The 23,221-nt window shown below is 39.8% G+C and overlaps 1 protein-coding gene across 2 annotated transcripts in view; it reads right to left on the bottom strand.

Annotated features, from left to right (window-relative positions):
- Positions 1–115: 115 nt before the first annotated feature.
- Positions 116–23,221, bottom strand: part of LOC128695249 (uncharacterized) — a 54,153-nt gene continuing 31,047 nt past the window's right edge. For both annotated transcript variants that reach the window (XM_070095467.1, XM_070095466.1), the window contains exons 10-13: positions 8,907–8,991; positions 1,483–1,634; positions 1,056–1,233; positions 116–671 (exon numbers count right to left, since the gene is read on the bottom strand). In XM_070095467.1, coding sequence (XP_069951568.1) covers positions 508–671; positions 1,056–1,233; positions 1,483–1,634; positions 8,907–8,991 — 579 coding nt within the window. In that variant the 3' untranslated portion in view covers positions 116–507. The remainder of the gene's footprint in view (positions 672–1,055; positions 1,234–1,482; positions 1,635–8,906; positions 8,992–23,221) is intronic.

A 23,221-nucleotide genomic window follows, 5' to 3' on the forward strand; every position in this document is an offset into this window, starting at 1 on the left:
AATTCAGCTAGGAAAATGTATATTTCTCATAATACATGTATATTGTTGTAAAGTAATATTCAAAAGAATTTTCTATAAAAAAAAAAATTAACTGTATTCATCCCTCAAAAAGTGAAGGTTCTGAGTCTTGAGGCTTACTAAACCCAGAAGGGTCACACAATACCTAGAGTATGGGAGGCAATCAGATTTGCTGCAAGGGCATTAACAAGTCCAATTCCTAGGAGCAAGAGCCCCTCACCAGCATCAAGGAATCTCCCTCGAGTGGGGGGTGAACATAATAGTGAAGGAAAATCTACTTCCACATACTGTACAAGAATTGTAAGTACAGTACAAAATGGTATTACACAGTTAAAAAGCATTTATTTTAAATATAGTACAAAAATCTTTGGTATCATTTTGTATATCGAAAGGCCAGTGATCAAGGGTTGTATAAAATGGATTTTTTTTTAACATTTGATACAAAATATAATCTGATATAGAGAAATATAATTTACTTAAAAGCAAAGTTCATAGAAATGGCTTTGATGTATGAGGAACTTCTGGTTGACCAACTAATATCACTCCATCAGTAGAGGTCAAAGCTATGCTAGGGTCTGCTGGAGCAGTGATGGGTAACAGATAACCAAGCTGCAATGCTGGTGCAGTTCCACCAATGGCCATACAACCAGGACCTAAATAAAGAATTCAATTATATATAGTATATATTTGTGCCTAACAAGCTTTAGCGATAAAGAGTATGCATTTGCAACTCAAATCTTTATTTTAACATTTCACCTCACATTGAACTTTATCAATACAACTCAACAGAGTGAAATATCAAAATGAAGATGTGTGATGCAAATTTATTCGGTAAAAAACTGAAGTTAACATTTACGAAGTGAAAGTAATATTGGAAAAGATAGTCTTTGAAATATAAAATAGGCCCAAGTCTAACAAAATGATTATATGGACTGCAGTGTGGTATTCAACTTCTGAATTCACTCAAGATCTAGGAATATAACCACTGCAAATTTTCAGGAGTCCTGCATGGTGATTTCATAAGTTACAGAACTCACTTTGAAGTGCTGGTGCAGCAAGTGTAGTTGTAAAAGATGTATGAGATGCCACCAGTTCTCTCCCTCCAGCACTATTCATTTCACATGCAATAACTGGTGTAGTACTGCCGAGCAACACAGATCCACCATTGCTACTCTGTGTCATGTTACGGTTGTCATAGCTGTGTTCAGACCATACCTGAAATGTTCAAATTATCATATTCATGTGGGAGCATTAAACCTGTAAAAATCATACATCATCAAAGGAATTGGAGGCAATCAGATTCAATCCAAGGAAAGGGAGGATAGCTCCAATACTCTGGATTAAGAGCCTTTCACCAGCATCAAGGCATCTCCCTGAATGTGAATTTTCACAATTTTGTTGGAAGCAGATTTAATAATAATAATCATAGGGTTAAGAATATAATATAATATGGTTTTGCCTTGCCTGTGACTTAGATATCTCTGGTGCCACTTTAACCTTGATATCATCTAAGCAGTTAACTTGTTGCGAGGCTCGGTGGCAGGTAATCTCTTGTGTAGGTTTGAGGGGATCAGTAGATTCGACTACAGTCACCAATTTCACTTTTTTGGCTTTACCTGTAATAGTATTTGAAAAAATTTAACTGAAATATACATGGCTTTTAATAACTGGAAAAACTACTATCTTGCTTAAATAATCAAACTCAGTAAGAGCAGGACTCTGTTTAGATTTTTAGATTTTGCCACCGAAGTGGCTAGTTTATTGTGCACCCCATATCCATCCTGTGGACGGTAGCGCGAGAGCATGTGGATACACAAAAGGCCTAGGAACTAGGCCCCAAAGGGTTAACAGGAATACATATGGATTTATATCTACATATCTATAGTTCACTTATCTGTTACAAGCAAATTTAGGAAATTTGCTTAGTATATCTGGTATCTTATTTTCATTAATAAGATATCTTGACATGTCACATAGGTTATTATACTGTCTGTCTCTGTATTCCTCAATAAGTGGACAATTAAGCACATAGTGTTCAAGAGAGTGACCATATGCCTGATCACATAATTTACATTTAGTTTGATCATCATCTGTGTGTCTCCCAAACTGCCAGAAGTACTTGTAACCAAGCCTAAGCCTGGCCACTACAACATCAGTAAAAGTGCAATAGATAGGAGTAGCGATATCGATATCGTAACAATAGTTTCATTGCCGGCTACTAGTTAAGGTAGGGTAAGTCAAGCTCCCATTTTTCCCGCCTTTTTTTTCTTCCTCCCTAAAAGTGATAGTTTGGCTGCCGGTTGCTTGTTAAGGTAGGGTCAGTCTAGCTCCCGCTATCCCTTCCCCTCCCTCTTCGCCTCTCCCCCCCGAAAGGTGACGTGTGGGGCTCTGGTCAAACAGTAATCACTCGACTCACAGCTCCCAACACTACTGTAAGTACATGCCTGCCTTATATTCTATTGGATTTAATGGTTGAAAGCTTCACTTTTGACCAATAATAAACTTAGTCTTTTCAGTCTTGCTCTAGGTTGACTGTTGTAATAATCACCACATCTTTTGGGTATTGTACTTGCCATGGAGAGTGATTTTTAAGCAGTGGGTAACCTGTCTATCTTTTCAGCTTGGATGACAGAGAGGGTCACCTGTCAATCAACGGACTAACGTCCTGGAGACGTCCCATTTTGGATTTAATTACCTGTGCACCTGTATGAAATTGCAGGACGTATCCCCACATCATTGCAGCGGCAAAGAACCTGCTTTCCTGTCATCGGGATACTACTCACGGCGATACTCTGCGAAGAACTAGCCAGTGGTGGTCACCAACACCTGCGACACCCCCCCCCATCATCAGCAATGGCTACGATTTCAACAACACAGTGTCACCAACACCAGACACCCCTATATATATTAGCGTTGAATTCAGTTATCATTCATATTTTTCATTTTTCATTTTCTTTAATGTAGGATTAATATTTCATATTTAAGTGTTTTACATTTTATATTTTCTATATAATAAAGTGTTTATGTTTGTCTGTTATTATTTCTTTTTCTATTCACTAATTTTCCTGAGGAGGAGCCAGCCTTGGTAATACTGTCTGAAGTTGTTACAGGGCTGAGTAAGCCTTCACAAGTGGCGACCTTGCCAGGATCAACTCTACTGAATCAAGATTCAACTCCATCTCGAATCTACCATTGGAACTTCAACTCTGCATACCAAAGATGGTTACCACCAGCCATGAGTAATCATTCTCTATGGTAGGACTACGGTACAGGTATTTAAATGATTTGGTGATTGTTATAGTCTCAATTTATTGTAAGTCAAGTCAGGCAGGATATAATAGTTAATTCTGCCACCATTCTTGTGAGCTTGAAACATCTTGGAGGATTAGACTCTAGGGACCCGAGATTTTCCAGTGACAACTTGTTTCATTGAGCTCTTTATTATATCAAGGGAACTGTCATAGGACACTCTTGATTTGTTTGTGAGAAGATTGGATGGTCAAGTGACCCCATTCTACTTACTGTTTGCTCGGAGCTGGCATAGAACCCTTCGTTTTAATTAATACATATGGTTTAATTGAAGCAGGGATCGAGCCCTCTGGTTTATTTACAGTTTGAGCGGAGCAGGAATTGAACCCTCCATTTTCTTTAATACCCGTTTCATTTCCCCTGATAGTTTAAGTTATTCCTGCAAGTATGGATGAATACCAGTTTTGGATGAATGCTGGAAGTAAGTTAGGAATAACAGGGAAAAATTTAGAATCTTTCATTAGTGCTAAGATCCAGGAAAGACTTGAAAGAGGGAGAATTGAGAGAGAAGAAAGACAGTTAGAAAGGGAAAGAGAAGAGAAAAAGGAGAGAGAGAGAATCGAAAGAGAAGAGAAAAAGGAGAGAGAGAGAATCAAAAGAGAAGACAAAAAGGAGCGTGATAGACTTGATCGTGAGGAGAGAGCTAGAGTACGTGAGGAACAAGCTAAGATACGTGAGGAACAGGTTAAATTAAGGGAACTTGAGGAAAGAGCAAAGGACAGAGAATATGAGTTAAGGGAGAGAGAAAAGGATCGCGAGCTCGAACAAACTCGCCTTGAATTAGAGAATAAGAAGTTAACTTTCTCACAACAGCAATTAGATGAAGGAGTAATGGAACAACGTGCAGCTAGTGCACATATTCCAACACCTAATTTACCTCCCTTCACAGAGGGGGAAGACATAACTTCTTACATTATCAGGTTTGAAAATACCGCTACCCTCTGTGAATGGCCTGCTGACACCTGGGCTACCAGGTTAGGAATGTTATTTTCTGGTACCACTTTGAATATCTATGCAACTTTGTCACAGGATATTATATGTAATTATAACCTACTGAAGAAGGCGATCCTTAAAGCATATAAAAAAACCACAAATTCTTACAGGAAAGATTTCAGGTATGCCACCTTACAGCCTGGCCAGAACTTTCAGCAGCTACAGGTAACACTCTTTCGTTTGTTCGACTTTTGGATAGAGAGTTCAGGAATTGATCACAGTTATGAATCTCTTAGAGACTTCATGGTTGCTGACCAGTTCCTGACAACTCTTCCCCACCAGATACGAACATTCATCAGAGAACGTAACCTGATTAAAGCTGAGGAAGTTGCTGAGGCTGCTGACCTGTATGCTGAGGCTCACAATTCCTATAAAGACCTAAAGGGATCGAACCCTAAGGGCAAGGGTTCATCAGACCTTAAGAAATCAAAGCCTCTAGTGGAAAGTAAAATGACTTCTTTTATTCCTGTTTGTCATTTGTGTGGTGTTAAGGGACATAAACGTCCAGATTGTCCTAAGAAGGTCCAAAAAGTTGGAAGATGTTTTAAAGACTGTAATGACCAAGCACCCTTCTGTTCAGGAACAGTTAATGGACTTAATGTATCTACCATTTTACGAGACACTGGATGCACATGTATAGTCATTTCTGATAAGCTGTTCCCTAATCTTAAAGAAACTCATTCCTCTGCTATACTTTCAGACTACTTGGGCCGTACAGACACTTTTCCTACCATCCGTTGTTACATTAGGTCTAAATGGTTCACAGGTTGGTCTGAAGCCATACTAGCTCCCATCACTTCTTGCTCCATACTAATAGGTAATGTAAAAGGTGCCATTCTTCCTTCTGAGGTTGACCTTTCATCACCAAAGATGGATATAAGTGTTTCAGATCCTCTTCCTGTAGAGTCGGAGAAGCCCCTCGAAAGTTCAGATGAGACAATGTCTCGTGAGATTCATGTGGGATTAAAAACCAGTGATGCTACTCTCGAAAGCGAGGTAGTAGGATCACCGGTTCACTTGTTAGATGAAAGTGAAGATATCACCTCCGATACCATGAATGTCTTGACTAGGGCTCAGACCAAAGCCCAGGCTTCTCCTACTGTCCATCCTTTGATTTTCCCTGACTTTAAGCCTTTAGATATATCGAAGGACTCCTTTGTCAATTTACAACGTAATTGCCCTTCTCTTCAGAATTGCCATAATGCCGCTAAACAAAATAAAGTGATCCAAAGGAAAAACTTTTCATATAAATTTGAATATATAAAAGGTATCTTGTACAAGTCAGTATTCAAATTAAATTCAGATGAGATAGACTATTCCATCTTAGTTGTTCCAAGTCAATGCAGAGAGACTGTTCTTAAAATGGCTCATGACCTGCCAGTGGCCGGACATTTCTCGCATCGTAAAACCTTAACTAAAATTAGGGAAACCTATTTTTGGCCAAAAATGTCCTCAGATGTCACTACCTACTGTAGATCGTGACTCCAAAAGTCAGAGGAGAGGTTTTAACGTAGGGGATGAAGTTCTTGTACTTTTGCCGATTAAGTCAAATAAATTATTGGTAGCATGGAAAGGTCCGTATAAGGTATTAAAAATTTGTGGGAAAGTTGACTACCTCATAGAAGTCAAGGGGAAACCTAAGCTTTATCATATCAACATCCTTAAGAAATATTACCGAAGAAATTCGGTTAACTGCCTTAATAACTTTGACTTAGTTTTTCCACACAAACTTGATACGACAACTGAAGAATGTAAGGTGTGCGTAATTGACACCTCTAACTTAGACTATGATGAAGAACTACATGACTTGGTGACTTTTGACCACTCGGACGCAACCAACATTAATATTAATGAATATTTGGATGACCATAAGAGACATGAACTACTTCAATGTGTGAGTAACTTTTCTGACGTCTTTACTGATATTCCAGGTGTTACCTCCACGGTAGTCCATAAGATTGACTTATTGACGGACAATCCTATCAAACGGAAATTATACCCAGTTCCAGTTCACCTTAGGGATGCATTTGACCGAGAGGTAGACAAATTATTAAAACTAAAGATCATTGAACCTTCAGTATCTGCATATTGCTCATCAGTAGTCATGGTTAAGAAGGAGGATAATTCATATAGACTTGCTATTGACTTCAGAGGCCTTAATGCTATAACTCGGTGGGATGCTGAGCCTATGCCCTTAATAGATAGCGATCTACGCAAATTTTATGACTCTTCCTTCTTTTCAGAGATTGATATTGCGCAGGCATATCATCAGGTAATGTTAGATCCTTCTTCTAAGCAGTACACCGCTTTTCCTACACACCAAGGACTGATGCAGTTTAGAACTATGCCCTTCGGTTTGGTAACTGCCTGTGCTACCTACATGAGACTGATGAGAAAGGTCTTGGGTAATATGCCAAATGTTTCAGTTTATTTTGATAATATTTATGTAATGACATCTACGTGGGGCGAACATATCCAAACATTAACATCAGTTTTGCGTAGGTTACGCTCACATGGCCTCACTGCCAAGCCGAAGAAATGCTTCCTTGGGTATAACAAGATTAGATATCTTGGACTGATACTTTCTAATAACTCTCTGCAGCCTCTCCCCAGTAAGATCAAAGCTTTATTAGAATTTAAATTCCCCAAAACCAAGAAGCTCATGCGAAGCTTTCTTGGTTCTGTAAATTTTTATGCACGGTTTATCCCGAACCTTACTGATCTTACAGGCATCTTATCCGACTTCCTTAAAAAGTCTGTGAAGGAACCTCTTGAACTTTCCGACGTAGCTCGGGAAAAGTTTAATGAGATTAAAAGTATCTTTTCGAAAGACCCTATACTTAAGATTCCAGATATTAATAAAACATTTTGTTTGAGAACTGATGCCTCCAATACTGGCTTAGGTGCGGTGTTACTACAATACCATGATGGTATTCCCTTCCCTGTATGCTTCCTAAGCCGGAAACTCCTTCCCGCAGAAACAAGATACTCCACAATAGAAAAGGAATGTTTAGCCCTTGTGTGGGGTATCTCCAAACTTAAATTTTATTTGCTGGGAAAAGAATTCATTTTAGAAACGGACCACAAACCTTTGATATACCTAGAACTTTTAAGGGAACCAACAGTCGCCTCTTGAGGTGGACATTGGCACTCCAGGCTTTTAAGTTCCATATTGTGTATATCAATGGTTCATCCAATTATTTCTCTGACTGGTTAAGTTGTGACAGTCAGTAGAAGATTTGTTGCCTTACGTGACTTCCACATGTTAGAACTTTTTCCTCACCTATTCTTCTTATACTCCTTGACTATAAGTCTTGGTATGGGGGAGTGTGAGGGAAAAGTTCAATAGATAGGAGTAGCGATATAGTAACAATAGTTTCATTGCCGGCTACTAGTTAAGGTAGGGTAAGTCAAGCTCCCGCCTTTCTTCCCCCTCCCCGAAAGTGATAGTTTCATTGCCGGCTACTAGTTAAGGTAGGGTAAGTCAAGCTCCCGTTTTTCCCGCCTTTTTTCCCCCTCCCTGAAAGTGATAGTTTGACTGCCGGCTGCTTGTTAAGGTAGGGTCAGTCTAGCTCCAGCTATCCCTTCCCCCCCCCCCCCCCCCGAAAGGTGACGTGTGGGGCTCTGGTCAAACAGTAAATCACTCGACTCACAGCTCCCAACACTACTGTAAGTACATGCCTGCCTTGTATTCTAGTGGATTTATTGGTTAAAAGCTTCACTTTTGACCAATAATAAACTTAGTCCTTTCAGTCTTGCTCTAGGTTGACTGTTGTAATAATCACCACGTCTTTTGAGTATTGTACTTGCCATGGAGAGTGATTATTTAAGCAGTGGGTAACCTGTCTATCTTTTCAGCTTGGATGACAGTGAGGGTCACCAGTCAATCAACGAGAAGAACAGGAGACGGACTAACATCCTGGAGACGTCCCATTTTGGATTTAATTACCTGTCCACCTGTATAAAATTGCAGGACGTAATCCCACATCATTGCAGCGGTAAAGAACCTGCTTTCCTGTCATCGGGATACTACTCACGGCGATACTCTGCGAAGAACTAGCCAGTGGTGGTCACCAACACCTGCGACCCCCCCCCCCAGATCAGCAACGGCTACGATTTCAACAACAGTGTCACCAACACCAGACACCCCTATACATGTATATATTAGCGTTGAATTCAGTTATCATTTATATTTTTCATTTTGCATTTCCTTTAATGTAGGATTAATATTTCATATTTAAGTGTTTTATATTTTATATTTTCTATATAATAAAGTGTTTATGTTTGTCTGTTATTATTTCTTTTTCTATTCACTAATTTTCCTGAGGAGGAGCCAGCCTTGGTAATACTGTCTGAAGTTGTTACAGGGCTGAGTAAGCCTTCACACACATACGTACAAATTAGGATGTTATTAAAATTAAAGAGCAAACAAAAAAGTTTCACAAAGAATATTGACCAGTCTCCTATCTCAAGACTAAACTTAAATACACTTTTCAATGGACAATGTAGAGGGTAGGACTTTTGTTGAAGAGAAACCTGATTTATTCTGTTTTACTAGAAATGAAGTACAACTGATAGAAAGTTACCTAATCGGGGTAGTGGAGGGGCACGTAATCTTGGTGCACCATCGTCTTTCTTGTCCTCTGTCTTGTGGATCTTGTGAAGATGAGTCTGCAGAACAAATTTTATACTTTTAATTACCCCAGTGACAGTCTCCTGCCAAGTCAGGGTGACCCAAAGAAAACACATTCAATATCATTCATTCAAACTCTTGTCTTTCTAGAAGAAGTGTGCCAACATTACAATTCAGATTACTCTCCAACTTGTATGTAACATCCCCAGCCCTTCTTCAGAGTGCAGGCACTATCCTTATCCAGGATTCAAATCTGGCTAACCAGTTTCTCTGAATCCCTTCATTAAAGTTATCTTGCTCACACCCTAACATGGAATTCATTAAAAACCGCTTGTCTCCACTCCTATCTAATACCCTCACACAAGACTACTGAATGCTCAAGTCCCTAAAACTCAAAGCCTCTTGTGTCCCTCCCTCCAATCATTCCTGGAATGACCAATACTAAGATGAGTTTGTGTGTGTGTGTGTGTGTGCAACCTTCACTCTGGCTCCGCTATGTGGATGACATCTTTGCTCTGTGGCCTCATGACTCCAGTCTCTTCCAACCTTTTCTTGAAGCTCTTAATAATCTTGCCCCTTCCATTAAGTTCAAAGCTGAATGGGAATCTATTTCCTTGCTTCCTTTCCTTGATGTCCATGTCCACCGCTCAGATACAGGTTTTTCCTTTTCCGTTTACCGTAAACCTATGCACAGTGGCATGTACATTCACTACTTTTCCTATCATGCTTCCTCTGTCAAGAAAAGTGTTCTTGTCTCCCTCTTTCTCCGTGCCCTCCGCATCTGTGATTCTCAGTTCCTTCAATCAGAAATTTCCACTCTTCATAATTCGTTCTCCCGTCTTGGCTACCCTTCCCATTTCATAGACTCTGCCCTCTCACGTGCTAAATGCAATTTCTTCTCTCCCAAACTCTATTCATGAGAACTCTTCTATCCTCTGCCTTCCCTACATTTCGGGTCTTTCTAATCTCAACAATTCTCTCCGTCCCTTAGACATCAAGCTTACCTTCCGCCAGACTAACACTCTTCGCACTAATCTCGTTCATACCTCTCCTCCCTCTACAGATGTTCCTGGTGTCTACTCTATTTCTTGCTCCTCCTGTCCTCTTCAATACTTCGGAGAAACTGGTCGATCTCTTTCTGACAGACTTAGGGAGCACAAAAATAGTGTTAGGCTTGCCGACACTAACAATGCTCTTTTCTGTCACGTCAGAGATCATAGCCATCCTATTGACTGGTCTTCTGCTAGAACTGTCTTCCCTACTTCCAACTCGAACAGTCGCCGTCTAGTTGAATCCTCTCTAATACACAACTTTCCTTGTATGAACCTTAGCCCTGGCTTCGTCTCTGTAGATGCCTTCCTCTCCCACTACATTGTAAAATGCTCCAAACTTCAGAACACCCGTGACTTAACCTGAATCCTCATTTTTTTTTTTTTTTTTTTTTCTGTTTCTTCTTCCTCTTCCCCTTTCCTCTTTCCTTTGCTCCTCTGGGTTGTCTTTCTCTCTCATGTCTCGTGTTTCTGTTCCTTCTTCATTTATTTCACCACTACCCTTTCACGCACCTCTGTGCGCTTGCTCTCCCTCTGTGGGCATCTAGCTCTCTTGCAGTGCTCCCCTTCCTTTGTATTTGACTGGCTCGTCCTTTTCCCACTTCTACCACTACCACTACTACTACCTCTTCTTCTTCTACTACTACTACAACTACTGATGAAATTAAGACATATGTGCGGCGTCTGGTTATCTTTGTTGTGGACGTTTCGCCATCCAGTGGCTGGCTGGATGGCGAAACGTCTATGATGGGGATGCCCGGGTGTTGTGCATGTGTCTTAATTTCATCTTGTCGGTATCATATACAACTTTTGTACTACTGCTACTACTACTACTACTACTACTACCACCACCACCTCTTCCTGCCTATATATAGCCGTCCTGCTCCACCTCTGTTAGTGTGACTTTGTCAATGGTCCAAGTCGGACCGAAACGTCGTCGTAAGCTTCTCTCTTTTATGTGCGGGTTATTTGTGTATGTGTGTGTGTGTGAATTTGTATGTGTGTGTGTGTGTGTGTGTGTGTGTGTGTGTGTGTGCGTGTGCGTGTGTGTGTGTGTGTGTGTGTGTGTGTGTGTGTGTGTGACTTAACAATCAATATTTGCACCAATAACTCACTACAGTTGTGACCGGGTGTGGAAGTGTGAATTGCTCATTACTCTAAAATTTGTTCATGATTGTAGCCATGTATAAACGTAAGTAACCATTCTTACAGTATTCATTATCTTTGTAACTTGTGAGTTCATTACCTTGTACCTAGTTCAGCCATCAAAATTTTGGGGCCCAGTCCCTGGACCCATTGTGTACCTCTGTAATCTGTAAATACCTTTGTAACTTGTCATGATTGTGACTAGACCTACCTGGAGTTCATTACCTTTGTAAATTGTGAGTTCATTACCTTTGTAAATTGTGAATTCATTACCTCTGTAACTTGCTCAGCTATCAAAACTTTGAGACCCAGTCCCTGGACCCATTATGTACCTCTGTAATCTTTTCACTACCGCCCACAGGATGGGTATGGGGTGCATAATAAACATATTAAACTAACTAACACCCCAGATCTGTATGCCCTATTTGTCAGTCTATCCTTCTTCATCTCCTGTATATACCCAAACCACCTGAACAACCCCTCCTCAGCCTCCTAAATTATACCTTTGGTGACCTCATATTGCCTTTTAATTCCCATGCTCTGAATTCTCTGCACAAAGATATTCACTGCATTGTGATGCCCTGGTACTTTCAGAAAGGCAGGTAATGACTAATAGTGAGTGTATTTTCTTTTTAGATTACCTTGGTGGAAAATATTAAAAAATTATATCATTTAATAATGAAATAATGTACCTGGAAATTACAAGAACATACCAGTATATACATATATATAATATATATATAATATTTTTTTTTTTATTATCACACTGGCCGATTCCCACCAAGGCAGGGTGGCCCGAAAAAGAAAAACTTTCACCATCATTCACTCCATCACTGTCTTGCCAGAAGGGTGCTTTACACTACAGTTTTTAAACTGCAACATTAACACCCCTCCTTCAGAGTGCAGGCACTGTACGTACTTCCCATCTCCAGGACTCAAGTCCGGCCCGCCGGTTTCCCTGAACCCCTTCATAAATGTTACTTTGCTCACACTCCAACAGCACGTCAAGTATTAAAAACCATTCGTCTCCATTCACTCCTATCAAACACACTCACGCACGCCTGCTGGAAGTCCAAGCCCCTCGCACACAAAACCTCCTTTACCCCCTCCCTCCAACCTTTCCTAGGCCGACCCCTACCCCGCCTTCCTTCCACTACAGACTGATACACTCTTAAAGTCATTCTGTTTCGCTCCATTCTCTCTACATGTCCGAACCACCTCAACAACCCTTCCTCAGCCCTCTGGACAACAGTTTTGGTAATCCCGCACCTCCTCCTAACTTCCAAACTACGAATTCTCTGCTTTATATTCACACCAAACATTGCCCTCAGACATGACATCTCCACTGCCTCCAGCCTTCTCCTCGCTGCAACATTCATAACCCATGCTTCACACCCATATAAGAGTGTTGGTAAAACTATACTCTCATACATTCCCCTCTTTGCCTCCAAGGACAGTGTTCTTTGTCTCCACAGACTCCTAAGTGCACCACTCACCCTTTTCCCCTCATCAATTCTATGATTCACCTCATCTTTCATAGACCTATCCGCTGACACGTCAACTCCCAAATATTTGAATACATTCACCTCCTCCATACTCTCTCCCTCCAATCTGATATCCAATCTTTCATCACCTAATCTTTTTGTTATCCTCATAACCTTACTCTTTCCTGTATTCACTTTTAATTTTCTTCTTTTGCACACCCTACCAAATTCATCCACCAATCTCTGCAACTTCTCTTCAGAATCTCCCAAAAGCACAGTGTCATCAGCAAAGAGCAACTGTGGCAACTCCCACTTTATGTTTGATTCTTTATCTTTTAACTCCACGCCTCTTGCCAAGACCCTCGCATTTACTTCTCTTACAACCCCATCTATAAATATATTAAACAACCACGGTGACATCACACATCCTTGTCTAAGGCCTACTTTTACTGGGAAATAATTTCCCTCTTTCCTACATACTCTAACTTGAGCCTCACTATCCTCGTAAAAACTCTTCACTGCTTTCAGTAACCTACCTCCTACACCATACACCTGCAACATCTGCCACATTGCCCCCCTATCCACCCTGTCATACGCCTTTTCCAAATCCATAAATGCCACAAAGACCTCTTTAGCCTTATCTAAATACTGTTCACTTATATGTTTCACTGTAAACACCTGGTCCACACACCCCCTACCTTTCCTAAAGCCTCCTTGTTCATCTGCTATCCTATTCTCCGTCTTACTCTTAATGCTTTCAATAATAACTCTACCATACACTTTAACAGGTATACTCAACAGACTTATCCCCCTATAATTTTTGCACTCTCTTTTGTCCCCGTTGCCTTTATACAAAGGAACTATGCATGCTCTCTGCCAATCCCTAGGTACCTTACCCTCTTCCATGCATTTATTATTATTATATCTTCTTCTTTCAACGTACCAGCCGTATCCCACTGAGGTGGGGTGGCCCAAAAGAAAAAACTGAAGTTTCTCCTTTTAAATTTAGTAATATATACAGGAGAAGGGGTTACTAGCCCCTTGCTCCCGGCATTTTAGTCGCCTCTTACGACACGCATGGCTTACAGAGGAAGAATTCTGTTCCACTTCCCCATGGAGATAAGAGGAAATAAACAAGAACAAGAATTAGAAAGAAAATAGAAGAAAACCCAGAGGGGTGTGTATATATATGCTTGTACATGTATGTGTAGTGTGACCTAAGTGTAAGTAGAAGTAGCAAGACTTACCTGTAATCTTGCATATTTATGAGACAGACAAAAGACACCAGCAATCCTACCATCATGTAAAACAATTACAGGCTTTCGTTTTACACTCACTTGGCAGGACGGTAGTACCTCCCTGGGCAGTTGCTGTCTACCAACCTACTACCTACTTATTATTATATATTCTTTCTTTCAACACACCGGCCGTATCCCACCGAGGCGGGGTGGCCCAAAAGGAAAAACGAAAGTTTCTCCTTTTAAATTTAGTAATATATACAGGAGAAGGGGTTACTAGCCCCTTGCTCCCGGCATTTTAGTCGCCTCTTACGACATGCATGGCTTACAGAGGAAGAATTCTGTTCCACTTCCCCATGGAGATAAGAGGAAATAAACAAGAACAAGAATTAGAAAGAAAATAGAAGAAAACCCAGAGGGGTGTGTATATATATGCTTGTACATGTATGTGTAGTGTGACCTAAGTGTAAGTAGAAGTAGCAAGACTTACCTGTAATCTTGCATATTTATGAGACAGACAAAAGACACCAGCAATCCTACCATCATGTAAAACAATTACAGGCTTTCGTTTTACACTCACTTGGCAGGACGGTAGTACCTCCCTGGGCGGTTGCTGTCTACCAACCTACTTATTATTATATATATATATATATATACAGTGGACCCCCGGTTAACGAACTTTTTTCATTCCAGTAGTATGTTCAGGTGCTAGTACTGACTGAATTTTTTCCCATAAGGAATATTGTGAAGTAGATTAGTCCATTTCAGACCCCAAACATACACGTACAAACGCACTTACATAAATACACTTACATAATTGGTCGCATTCGGAGGTGATCGTTATTCGGGGGTCCACTGAATGTGCGTGGATGTTGTGCAAATGATAAGAAAGAGATGATTGTGGATGTTATGAATGAGAAGAAACTGGATGTCCTGGCTTTAAGTGAAACAAAGCTGAAAGGGGTGGGAGAGTTTCAATGGAGAGGAATAAATGGGATTAGGTCAGGGGTTTCAAATAGAGTTAGAGCTAAAGAAGGAGTAGCAATAATGTTGAAGGATAAGCTATGGCAGGAAAAGAGGGACTACAAATGCATAAATTCAAGGATTATGTGGAGTAAAATGAAGATTGGATGTGAAAAGTGGGTTATAGTAAGCGTGTATGCACCTGGAGAAGAAAGAAGTGTAGAGGAGAGAGAGAGATTCTGGGAAATGTTGAGTGAATGCGTGGGGAGTTTTGAATCAAGTGTGAGAGTAATGGTGGTTGGGGATTTCAATGCTAAAGTGGGTAAAAATGTTATGGAGGGAGTAGTAGGTAAATTTGGGGTGCCAGGGGTAAATGTAAATGGGGAGCCTTTAATTGAGCTATGTGTAGAAAGAAATTTGGTAATAAGTAATACATATTTTATGAAAAAGAGGATAAATAAATATACAAGGTATGATGTAGCACGTAATGAAAGTAGTTTGTTAGATTATGTATTGGTGGATAAAAGGTTGATGGGTAGGCTCCAGGATGTACATGTTTATAGAGGGGCAACTGATATGTCAGATCATTATTTAGTTGTAGCTACAGTTAGAGTAAGAGGTAGATGGGAAAAGAGGAAGGTGGCAACAACAAGTAAGAGGGAGGTGAAAGTGTATAAACTAAGGGAGGAGGAAGTTCGGGCGAGATATAAGCGACTATTGGCAGAAAGGTGGGCTAGTGCAAAGATGAGTAGTGGGGGGGTTGAAGAGGGTTGGAATAGTTTTAAAAATGCAGTATTAGAATGTGGGGCAGAAGTTTGTGGTTATAGGAGGGTGGGGGCAGGAGGAAAGAGGAGTGATTGGTGGAATGATGAAGTAAAGGGTGTGATAAAAGAGAAAAAGGTAGCTTACGAGAGGTTTTTACAAAGCAGAAGTGTTATAAGAAGAGCAGAGTATATGGAGAGTAAAAGAAAGGTGAAGAGAGTGGTGAGAGAGTGCAAAAGGAGAGCAGATGAAAGAGTGGGAGAGGCACTGTCAAGAAATTTTAATGAAAATAAGAAAAAATTTTGGAGTGAGTTAAACAAGTTAAGAAAGCCTAGGGAAAGTATGGATTTGTCCGTTAAAAACAGAGTAGGGGAGTTAGATGGGGAGAGGGAGGTATTAGGTAGATGGCGAGAATATTTTTAGGAACTTTTAAATGTTGAGGAAGAAAGGGAGGTGGTAATTTCATGCACTGGCCAGGGAGGTATACCATCTTTTAGGAGTGAAGAAGACCAGAATGTAAGTGTGGTGGAGGTACGTGAGGCATTACATAGAATGAAAGGGGGTAAAGCAGCTGGAACTGATGGGATCATGACAGAAATGTTAAAAGCAGGGGGGGATATAGTGTTGGAGTGGTTGGTACTTTTGTTTAATAAATGTATGAAAGAGGGGAAGGTACCTAGGGATTGGCAGAGAGCATGTATAGTCCCTTTATATAAAGGGAAAGGGGACAAAAGAGATTGTAAAAATTATAGAGGAATAAGTTTACTGAGTATACTAGGAAAAGTATACGGTAGAGTTATAATTGAAAGAATTAGAGGTAAGACAGAATGTAGAATTGCGGATGAGCAAGGAGGCTTCAGAGTGGGTAGGGGATGTGTAGATCAAGTGTTTACATTGAAGCATATATGTGAACAGTATTTAGATAAAGGTAGGGAAGTTTTTATTGCATTTATGGATTTAGAAAAGGCATATGATAGAGTGGATAGAGGAGCAATGTGGCAGATGTTGCAAGTTTATGGAATAGGTGGTAAGTTACTAAATGCTATAAAGAGCTTTTATGAGGATAGTGAGGCTCAGGTTAGGGTGTGTAGAAGAGAGGGAGAATACTTCCCGGTAAAAGTAGGTCTTAGACAGGGATGTGTAATGTCACCATGGTTGTTTAATATATTTATAGATGGGGTTGTAAAGGAAGTAAATGCTAGGGTGTTCGGGAGAGGGGTGGGATTAAATTATGGGGAATCAAATTCAAAATGGGAATTGACACAGTTACTTTTTGCTGATGATACTGTGCTTATGGGAGATTCTAAAGAAAAATTGCAAAGGTTAGTGGATGAGTTTGAGAATGTGTGTAAAGATAGAAAGTTGAAAGTGAACATAGAAAAGAGTAAGGTGATGAGGGTATCAAATGATTTAGATAAAGAAAAAATGGATATCAAATTGGGGAGGAGTATGGAAGAAGTGAATGTTTTCAGATACTTGGGAGTTGACGTGTCGGCGGATGGATTTATGAAGGATGAGGTTAATCATAGAATTGATGAGGGAAAAAAGGTGAGTGGTGCGTTGAGGTATATGTGGAGTCAAAAAACGTTATCTATGGAGGCAAAGAAGGGAATGTATGAAAGTATAGTAGTACCAACACTCTTATATGGATGTGAAGCTTGGGTGGTAAATGCAGCAGCGAGGAGACGGTTGGAGGCAGTGGAGATGTCCTGTCTAAGGGCAATGTGTGGTGTAAATATTATGCAGAAAATTCGGAGTGTGGAAATTAGGAGAAGGTGTGGAGTTAATAAAAGCATTAGTCAGAGGGCAGAAGAGGGGTTGTTGAGGTGGTTTGGTCATTTAGAGAGAATGGATCAAAGTAGAATGACATGGAAAGCATATAAATCTATAGGGGAAGGAAAGAGGGGTAGGGGTCGTCCTCGAAAGGGTTAGAAAGAGGGGGTAAAGGAGGTTTTGTGGGCGAGGGGCTTGGACTTCCAGCAAGCGTGCATGAGCGTGTTAGATAGGAGTGAATGGAGACAAATGATACTTGGGACCTGACGATCTGTTGGAGTGTGAGCAGGATAATATTTAGTGAAGGGATTCAGGGAAACCGGTTATTTTCATATAGTCGGACTTGAGTCCTGGAAATGGGAAGTACAATGCCTGCAGTTTAAAGGAGGGGTTTGGGATATTGGCAGTTTGGAGGGATATGTTGTGTAACTTTATACGTATATGCTTCTAAACTGTTGTATTCTGAGCACCTCTGCAAAAGCAGTGATAATGTGTGAGTGTGGTGAAAGTGTTGAATGATGATGAAAGTATTTTCTTTTTGGGGATTTTCTTTCTTTTTTGGGTCACCCTGCCTCGGTGGGAGACGGCTGTAACCTGTAAACCCCACATTGTAACCCTTAGAGAGAATAAACATACACAGTAGGGCCCCGCTTTACAGCGTTCCGTTAATACGGGGATGACCAAAATTTGTTATATGGTAAGCAGTCTTTCAAATACGGCGTGCCCCACCCAGTTTGTTTACATTCTCAGTGACAACATCTATTATGTTAGGAAACTTTCCAAAATTTCAAGTGTTTTAAAGTTACTGCATATTTTATATGTACTCTGATAATTATACTTATGTGTACCTGTACCTAAATATACTTACACACTGTGCTTGTGTGCAGGTACACATTAAAATCGCAAAGTCTCTCTACTAATGACGCCAATACTACTACGTAATAATAATCACTCTTGGGCACATCAAATGTCTTATTTTACATTAATAAAGGCATTTTCATTAATCCATCTATGATATTTTCCTAAAAATTATAAATGAAACCCGTTACATAGCATATAAACATGATACATACACTCACAGAATAAAAATTGACGTAAATATAAAATTTGTTTACAAAGCAGCTGTGTAGGTAGTGTCGGAAGAATTATGTTTTCTCTAGTCAAACTGGGGGATAACTGTAGAAAAATATTCTTTTCATATGCCTTCAATCTACATATAGCAATTCATGACCTTATGGGTTTAGTGCTTTTTATTATGATGATAATAATAATAATAATAATAATAATAATAATAATAATAATAATAATATCTTCATTCACTCTAAAAATGGTGTGTTGCTGTTTGTTTATTTTGTACTAACTTGCACAACTTGTACACAATGTAAGAGCATTTGAATTGTGAGGTAATTATTATTATTATAATAAAAAAATATTGAGGTAAATGTTTTACAAACTCTTACAAATGTACGTGAATGAACTAAAAGTAGACATATATTAATACGTGTTTATTTCGCCTGACTAAGTGATCGCCCACTACCTGTTCCGTTTGTGTTGTTACACTGTCTGAACTCTGTACTGTATCTCGTTCTCTCTCTCGTTTACTCTCGTTAACTAGTTGGCTCTCACTGACAATGGCGTCTAAGCTTAGCTGTGATAAAAAGAGGAGTCGTAAGACTCTTGCTTTAAGTGCCAAGTTAAACATAAGAACATAAGAATAGAGGAACACTGCAGGAGGCCTGTTGGCCCATACTAGGCAGGTCCTTTACAATTCATCGCACTAACAAAACATTTGCCCAACCCAATTTTCAATGCTACCCAAGAAATAAGCTCTGATGTGAAAGTCCCACTCAAATCCAACCCCTCCCACTCATGTACTTATCCAACCTAAATTTGAAACTACCCAAAGTCCCAGCCTCAATAACCCAACTAGGTAGACTGTTCCACTCATCAACTACCCTATATCCAAACCCAATACTTTCCTATGTCCTATACTTTAGAGGATGATGGTGTGCCATTCTGATTTTGTTCAATAAACACCCTGCCACTTACCTCTCACACATTAATATTAATATTTTAAGGTAAGTAATAAGTGTACTCTGTGTGTATCTTACCTTTTATTGTGTTTTTAATGTCTATTTCTATTGCTAACTTAATATAAGTTAATGTAAACTTGTCTGGCATTTATTGCATATTTTGTATGTGCTCTGATAATAATACTTGTGGACCTGTGTGGTGGCCGGGCAGAGGGACAACATTACGTTTTCTCTGCTCAGCCACCCGAGAAAACGTGTATGAATCTGCGTTTGGCCCAGCCACTCCCCCACTCTGCTTTTGTTTACAGTTTTTTGGCATGAATTATTCATTACTCCTCCCTTCATTTATGATGGCATCTAAAGGTAGTTATTAGAAACGATTAAAGTCAGTGAACAAGGTATGTCGATGCTAATAATATGGCTCTGCGCCACAGTGTAGGTAGCCGGTAGGTGTAGCCCGCCTGGGCTACACCTACCGGCTACCTAAATTGACTTACAAATACTACTCACCTCTCTTCCTACATTAAGACTACACATATTTTAAGGTAAATAATGAGTGTACTGTATGTGTATTTTAACTCTCTGGGCTATTTTAAATATCATATATTAGTATGAGATGGGGAGCCAGGGCTACTTACACCTGACTTCCTACAAATAAGTACTACTCACCTCCCGCCCTACATTAAGATTACAAATACTTTAAGATAAGTAATGAGTGTACTGTGTATGTATTTTACTTTTTGTGTTTTTTAATGCCTAATTCTATTACCAACTTAATATAATTTAGTGTAAACTTGTTGTCTGGCATTTATATGCATTTATAAATGGAAAAAATGGCATTCTACTTTCTGGCGATGTCTGCTTTCCGGCGATAGCCTGGAACCTAACCTGCCGTATAAGTGGAGCCCTACTGTATATAATATGCATAATGTGCAAAATTCTACTAAAATTGAGCTATATGAATACGGGATAAAATTTATCTAGAGAAAACTTCTGTACAAGATTTAACTGTGGCATAATTTATCATAAGAAGTATTAAGTAATCTTTAGTCCACACACTGAATAAACCATATAGGTTAATCACTTCTCATATAATAATATCTTTCTTCTTTCAACAAACCGGCCATATCCCACCGAGGCAGGGTGGCCCAAAAAGAAAAACAAAAGTTTCTCTTTTTAAGTCGCCTCTTACAACACGCATGGCTTACAGAGGAAGAATTCTGTTCCACTTCCCCATGGAGATAAGAGGAAATAAACAAGAACAAGAACAAGAACTAGAAAGAAAATAGCAGAAAACCCAGAGGGGTGTGTGTATATATATGCTTGTACATGTGTAGTGTGACCTAAGTGTAAGCAGAAGTAGCAAGACGTACCTGAAAACTTGCATGTTTATGAGAGAGAAAAAAGGACACCAGCAATCCTACCATCATGTAAAACAATTACAGGCTTTCGTTTTACACTCACTTGGTAGGATGGTAGTACCTCCCTGGGCGGTTGCTGTCTACCAACCTACTACCTACAATATAATAATCTTTCTTTCTTCTTTCAACACACCGGCCGTATCCCACCGAGGTGGGGTGGCCCAAAAGGAAAAACAAAAGTTTATCCTTTTACATTTAGTAATATATACAGGAGAAGGGGTTACTAGCCCCTTGCTCCCGGCATTTTAGTCGCCTCTTACAACATGCATGGCTTACGGAGGAAGAATTCTGTTCCACTTCCCCATGGAGGTAAGAGGAAACAAACAAGAACAAGAACTAGAAAGAAAATAGAAGAAAACTCAAAGGGGTGTGTATATATATGCTTGTACATGTATGTGTAGTGTGACCCAAGTGTAAGTAGAAGTAGCAAGACGTACCTGAAATCTTGCATGTTTATGAGACAGAAAAGAGGACACCAGCAATCCTACCATCATGTAAAACGATTACAGGCTTTCGTTTTACACTCACTTGGAAGGACGGTAGTACCTCCCTGGGCGGTTGCTGTCTACCAACCTACTACCTACAATATAATAATTTTTTTTTTTTTTCAACAAGTCGGCCGTCTCCCACCGAGGCAGGGTGACCCAAAAAAGAAAGAAAATCCCCAAAAAGAAAATACTTTCATCATCATTCAACACTTTCACCACACTCGCACATTATCACTGTTTTTGCAGAGGTGCTCAGAATACAACAGTTTAGAAGCATACACATATAAAGATACACAACATATCCCTCCAAACTGCCAATATCCCAAACCCCTCCTTTAAAGTGCAGGCATTGTACTTCCCATTTCCAGGACTCAAGTCCGACTATATGAAAATAACCGGTTTCCCTGAATCCCTTCACTAAATATTACCCTGCTCACACTCCAACAGATCGTCAGGTCCGAAGTACCATTCGTCTCCATTCACTCCTATCTAACACGCTCACGCACGCTTGCTGGAAGTCCAAGCCCCTTGCCCACAAAACCTCCTTTACCCCCTCTCTCCAACCCTTTCGAGGACGACCCCTACCCCGCCTTCCTTCCCCTATAGATTTATATGCTTTCCATGTCATTCTACTTTGATCCATTCTCTCTAAATGACCAAACCACCTCAACAACCCCTCTTCTGCCCTCTGACTAATACTTTTATTAACTCCACACCTTTTCCTAATTTCCACACTCCGAATTTTCTGCATAATATTTACACCACACATTGCCCTTAAACAGGACATCTCCACTGCCTCCAACCGTCTCCTCGCTGCTGCATTTACCACCCAAGCTTCACACCCATATAAGAGTGTTGGTACTACTATACTTTCATACATTCCCTTCTTTGCCTCCATAGATAACGTTTTTTGACTCCACATATACCTCAACGCACCACTCACCTTTTTTCCCTCATCAATTCTATGATTAACCTCATCCTTCATAAATCCATCTGCCGACAAGTCAACTCCCAAGTATCTGAAAACATTCACTTCTTCCATACTCCTCCTTCCCAATTTGATATCCAATTTTTCTTTATCTAAATCATTTGACACCCTCATCACCTTACTCTTTTCTATGTTCACTTTCAACTTTCTACCTTTACACACATTCCCAAACTCATCCACTAACCTTTGCAATTTTTCTTTAGAATCTCCCATAAGCACAGTATCATCAGCAAAAAGTAACTGTGTCAATTTCCATTTTGAATTTGATTCCCCAAAATTTAATCCCACCCCTCTCCCGAACACCCTAGCATTTACTTCCTTTACAACCCCATCTATAAATATATTAACCCTTTGACTGTTTCAGGCCCCTTTCTGAAACTGTCATTCTATGTCGCTCAATTTTTGAAAAAAAAAAAAAAATTATTTTTTCTTATGAAATGATAGAGAATCTTTTCCCGATGGTAATGACACCAAAAGTTCGAAATTTGGTCGAAAACTCATGGAATTATGCTCCCGTGAAGTTAGCGGTCTCGGCGACATATGCGTATCGGCGATTTCGCCGACTTTGAGCCCTATTTTCAGCCAATTCCATTCTTCCAGTTGACCAAACTCATAGCTATTTCTTTAGATCTCCATTTTATCTATCAGCTGAGTACAAGAAACCTCCCATTTACTAATTTGGACTACCCAATATGGTGGTCAGAAATTGGCAATTTGGCCAATTTCACGCAAACTAAAAAAGATGCCAATTTCAAAATAGGGTCCAGAATAAACAAGGTAGACATTCGTGGCACTAAAATAACATATGCTCTGTTCATTAGTCACATCTCTAGGCCCCTCTTATATTATTATTGCTTTCTATTTTGATTTTTTATTCATACAAAAAAATACAAAATTTACTGTTATGCAGACTACTGGATTAT

Source organism: Cherax quadricarinatus, chromosome 50 (genome assembly GCF_038502225.1).
Source record: "Cherax quadricarinatus isolate ZL_2023a chromosome 50, ASM3850222v1, whole genome shotgun sequence".
NCBI lineage: Eukaryota > Metazoa > Arthropoda > Malacostraca > Decapoda > Parastacidae > Cherax > Cherax quadricarinatus.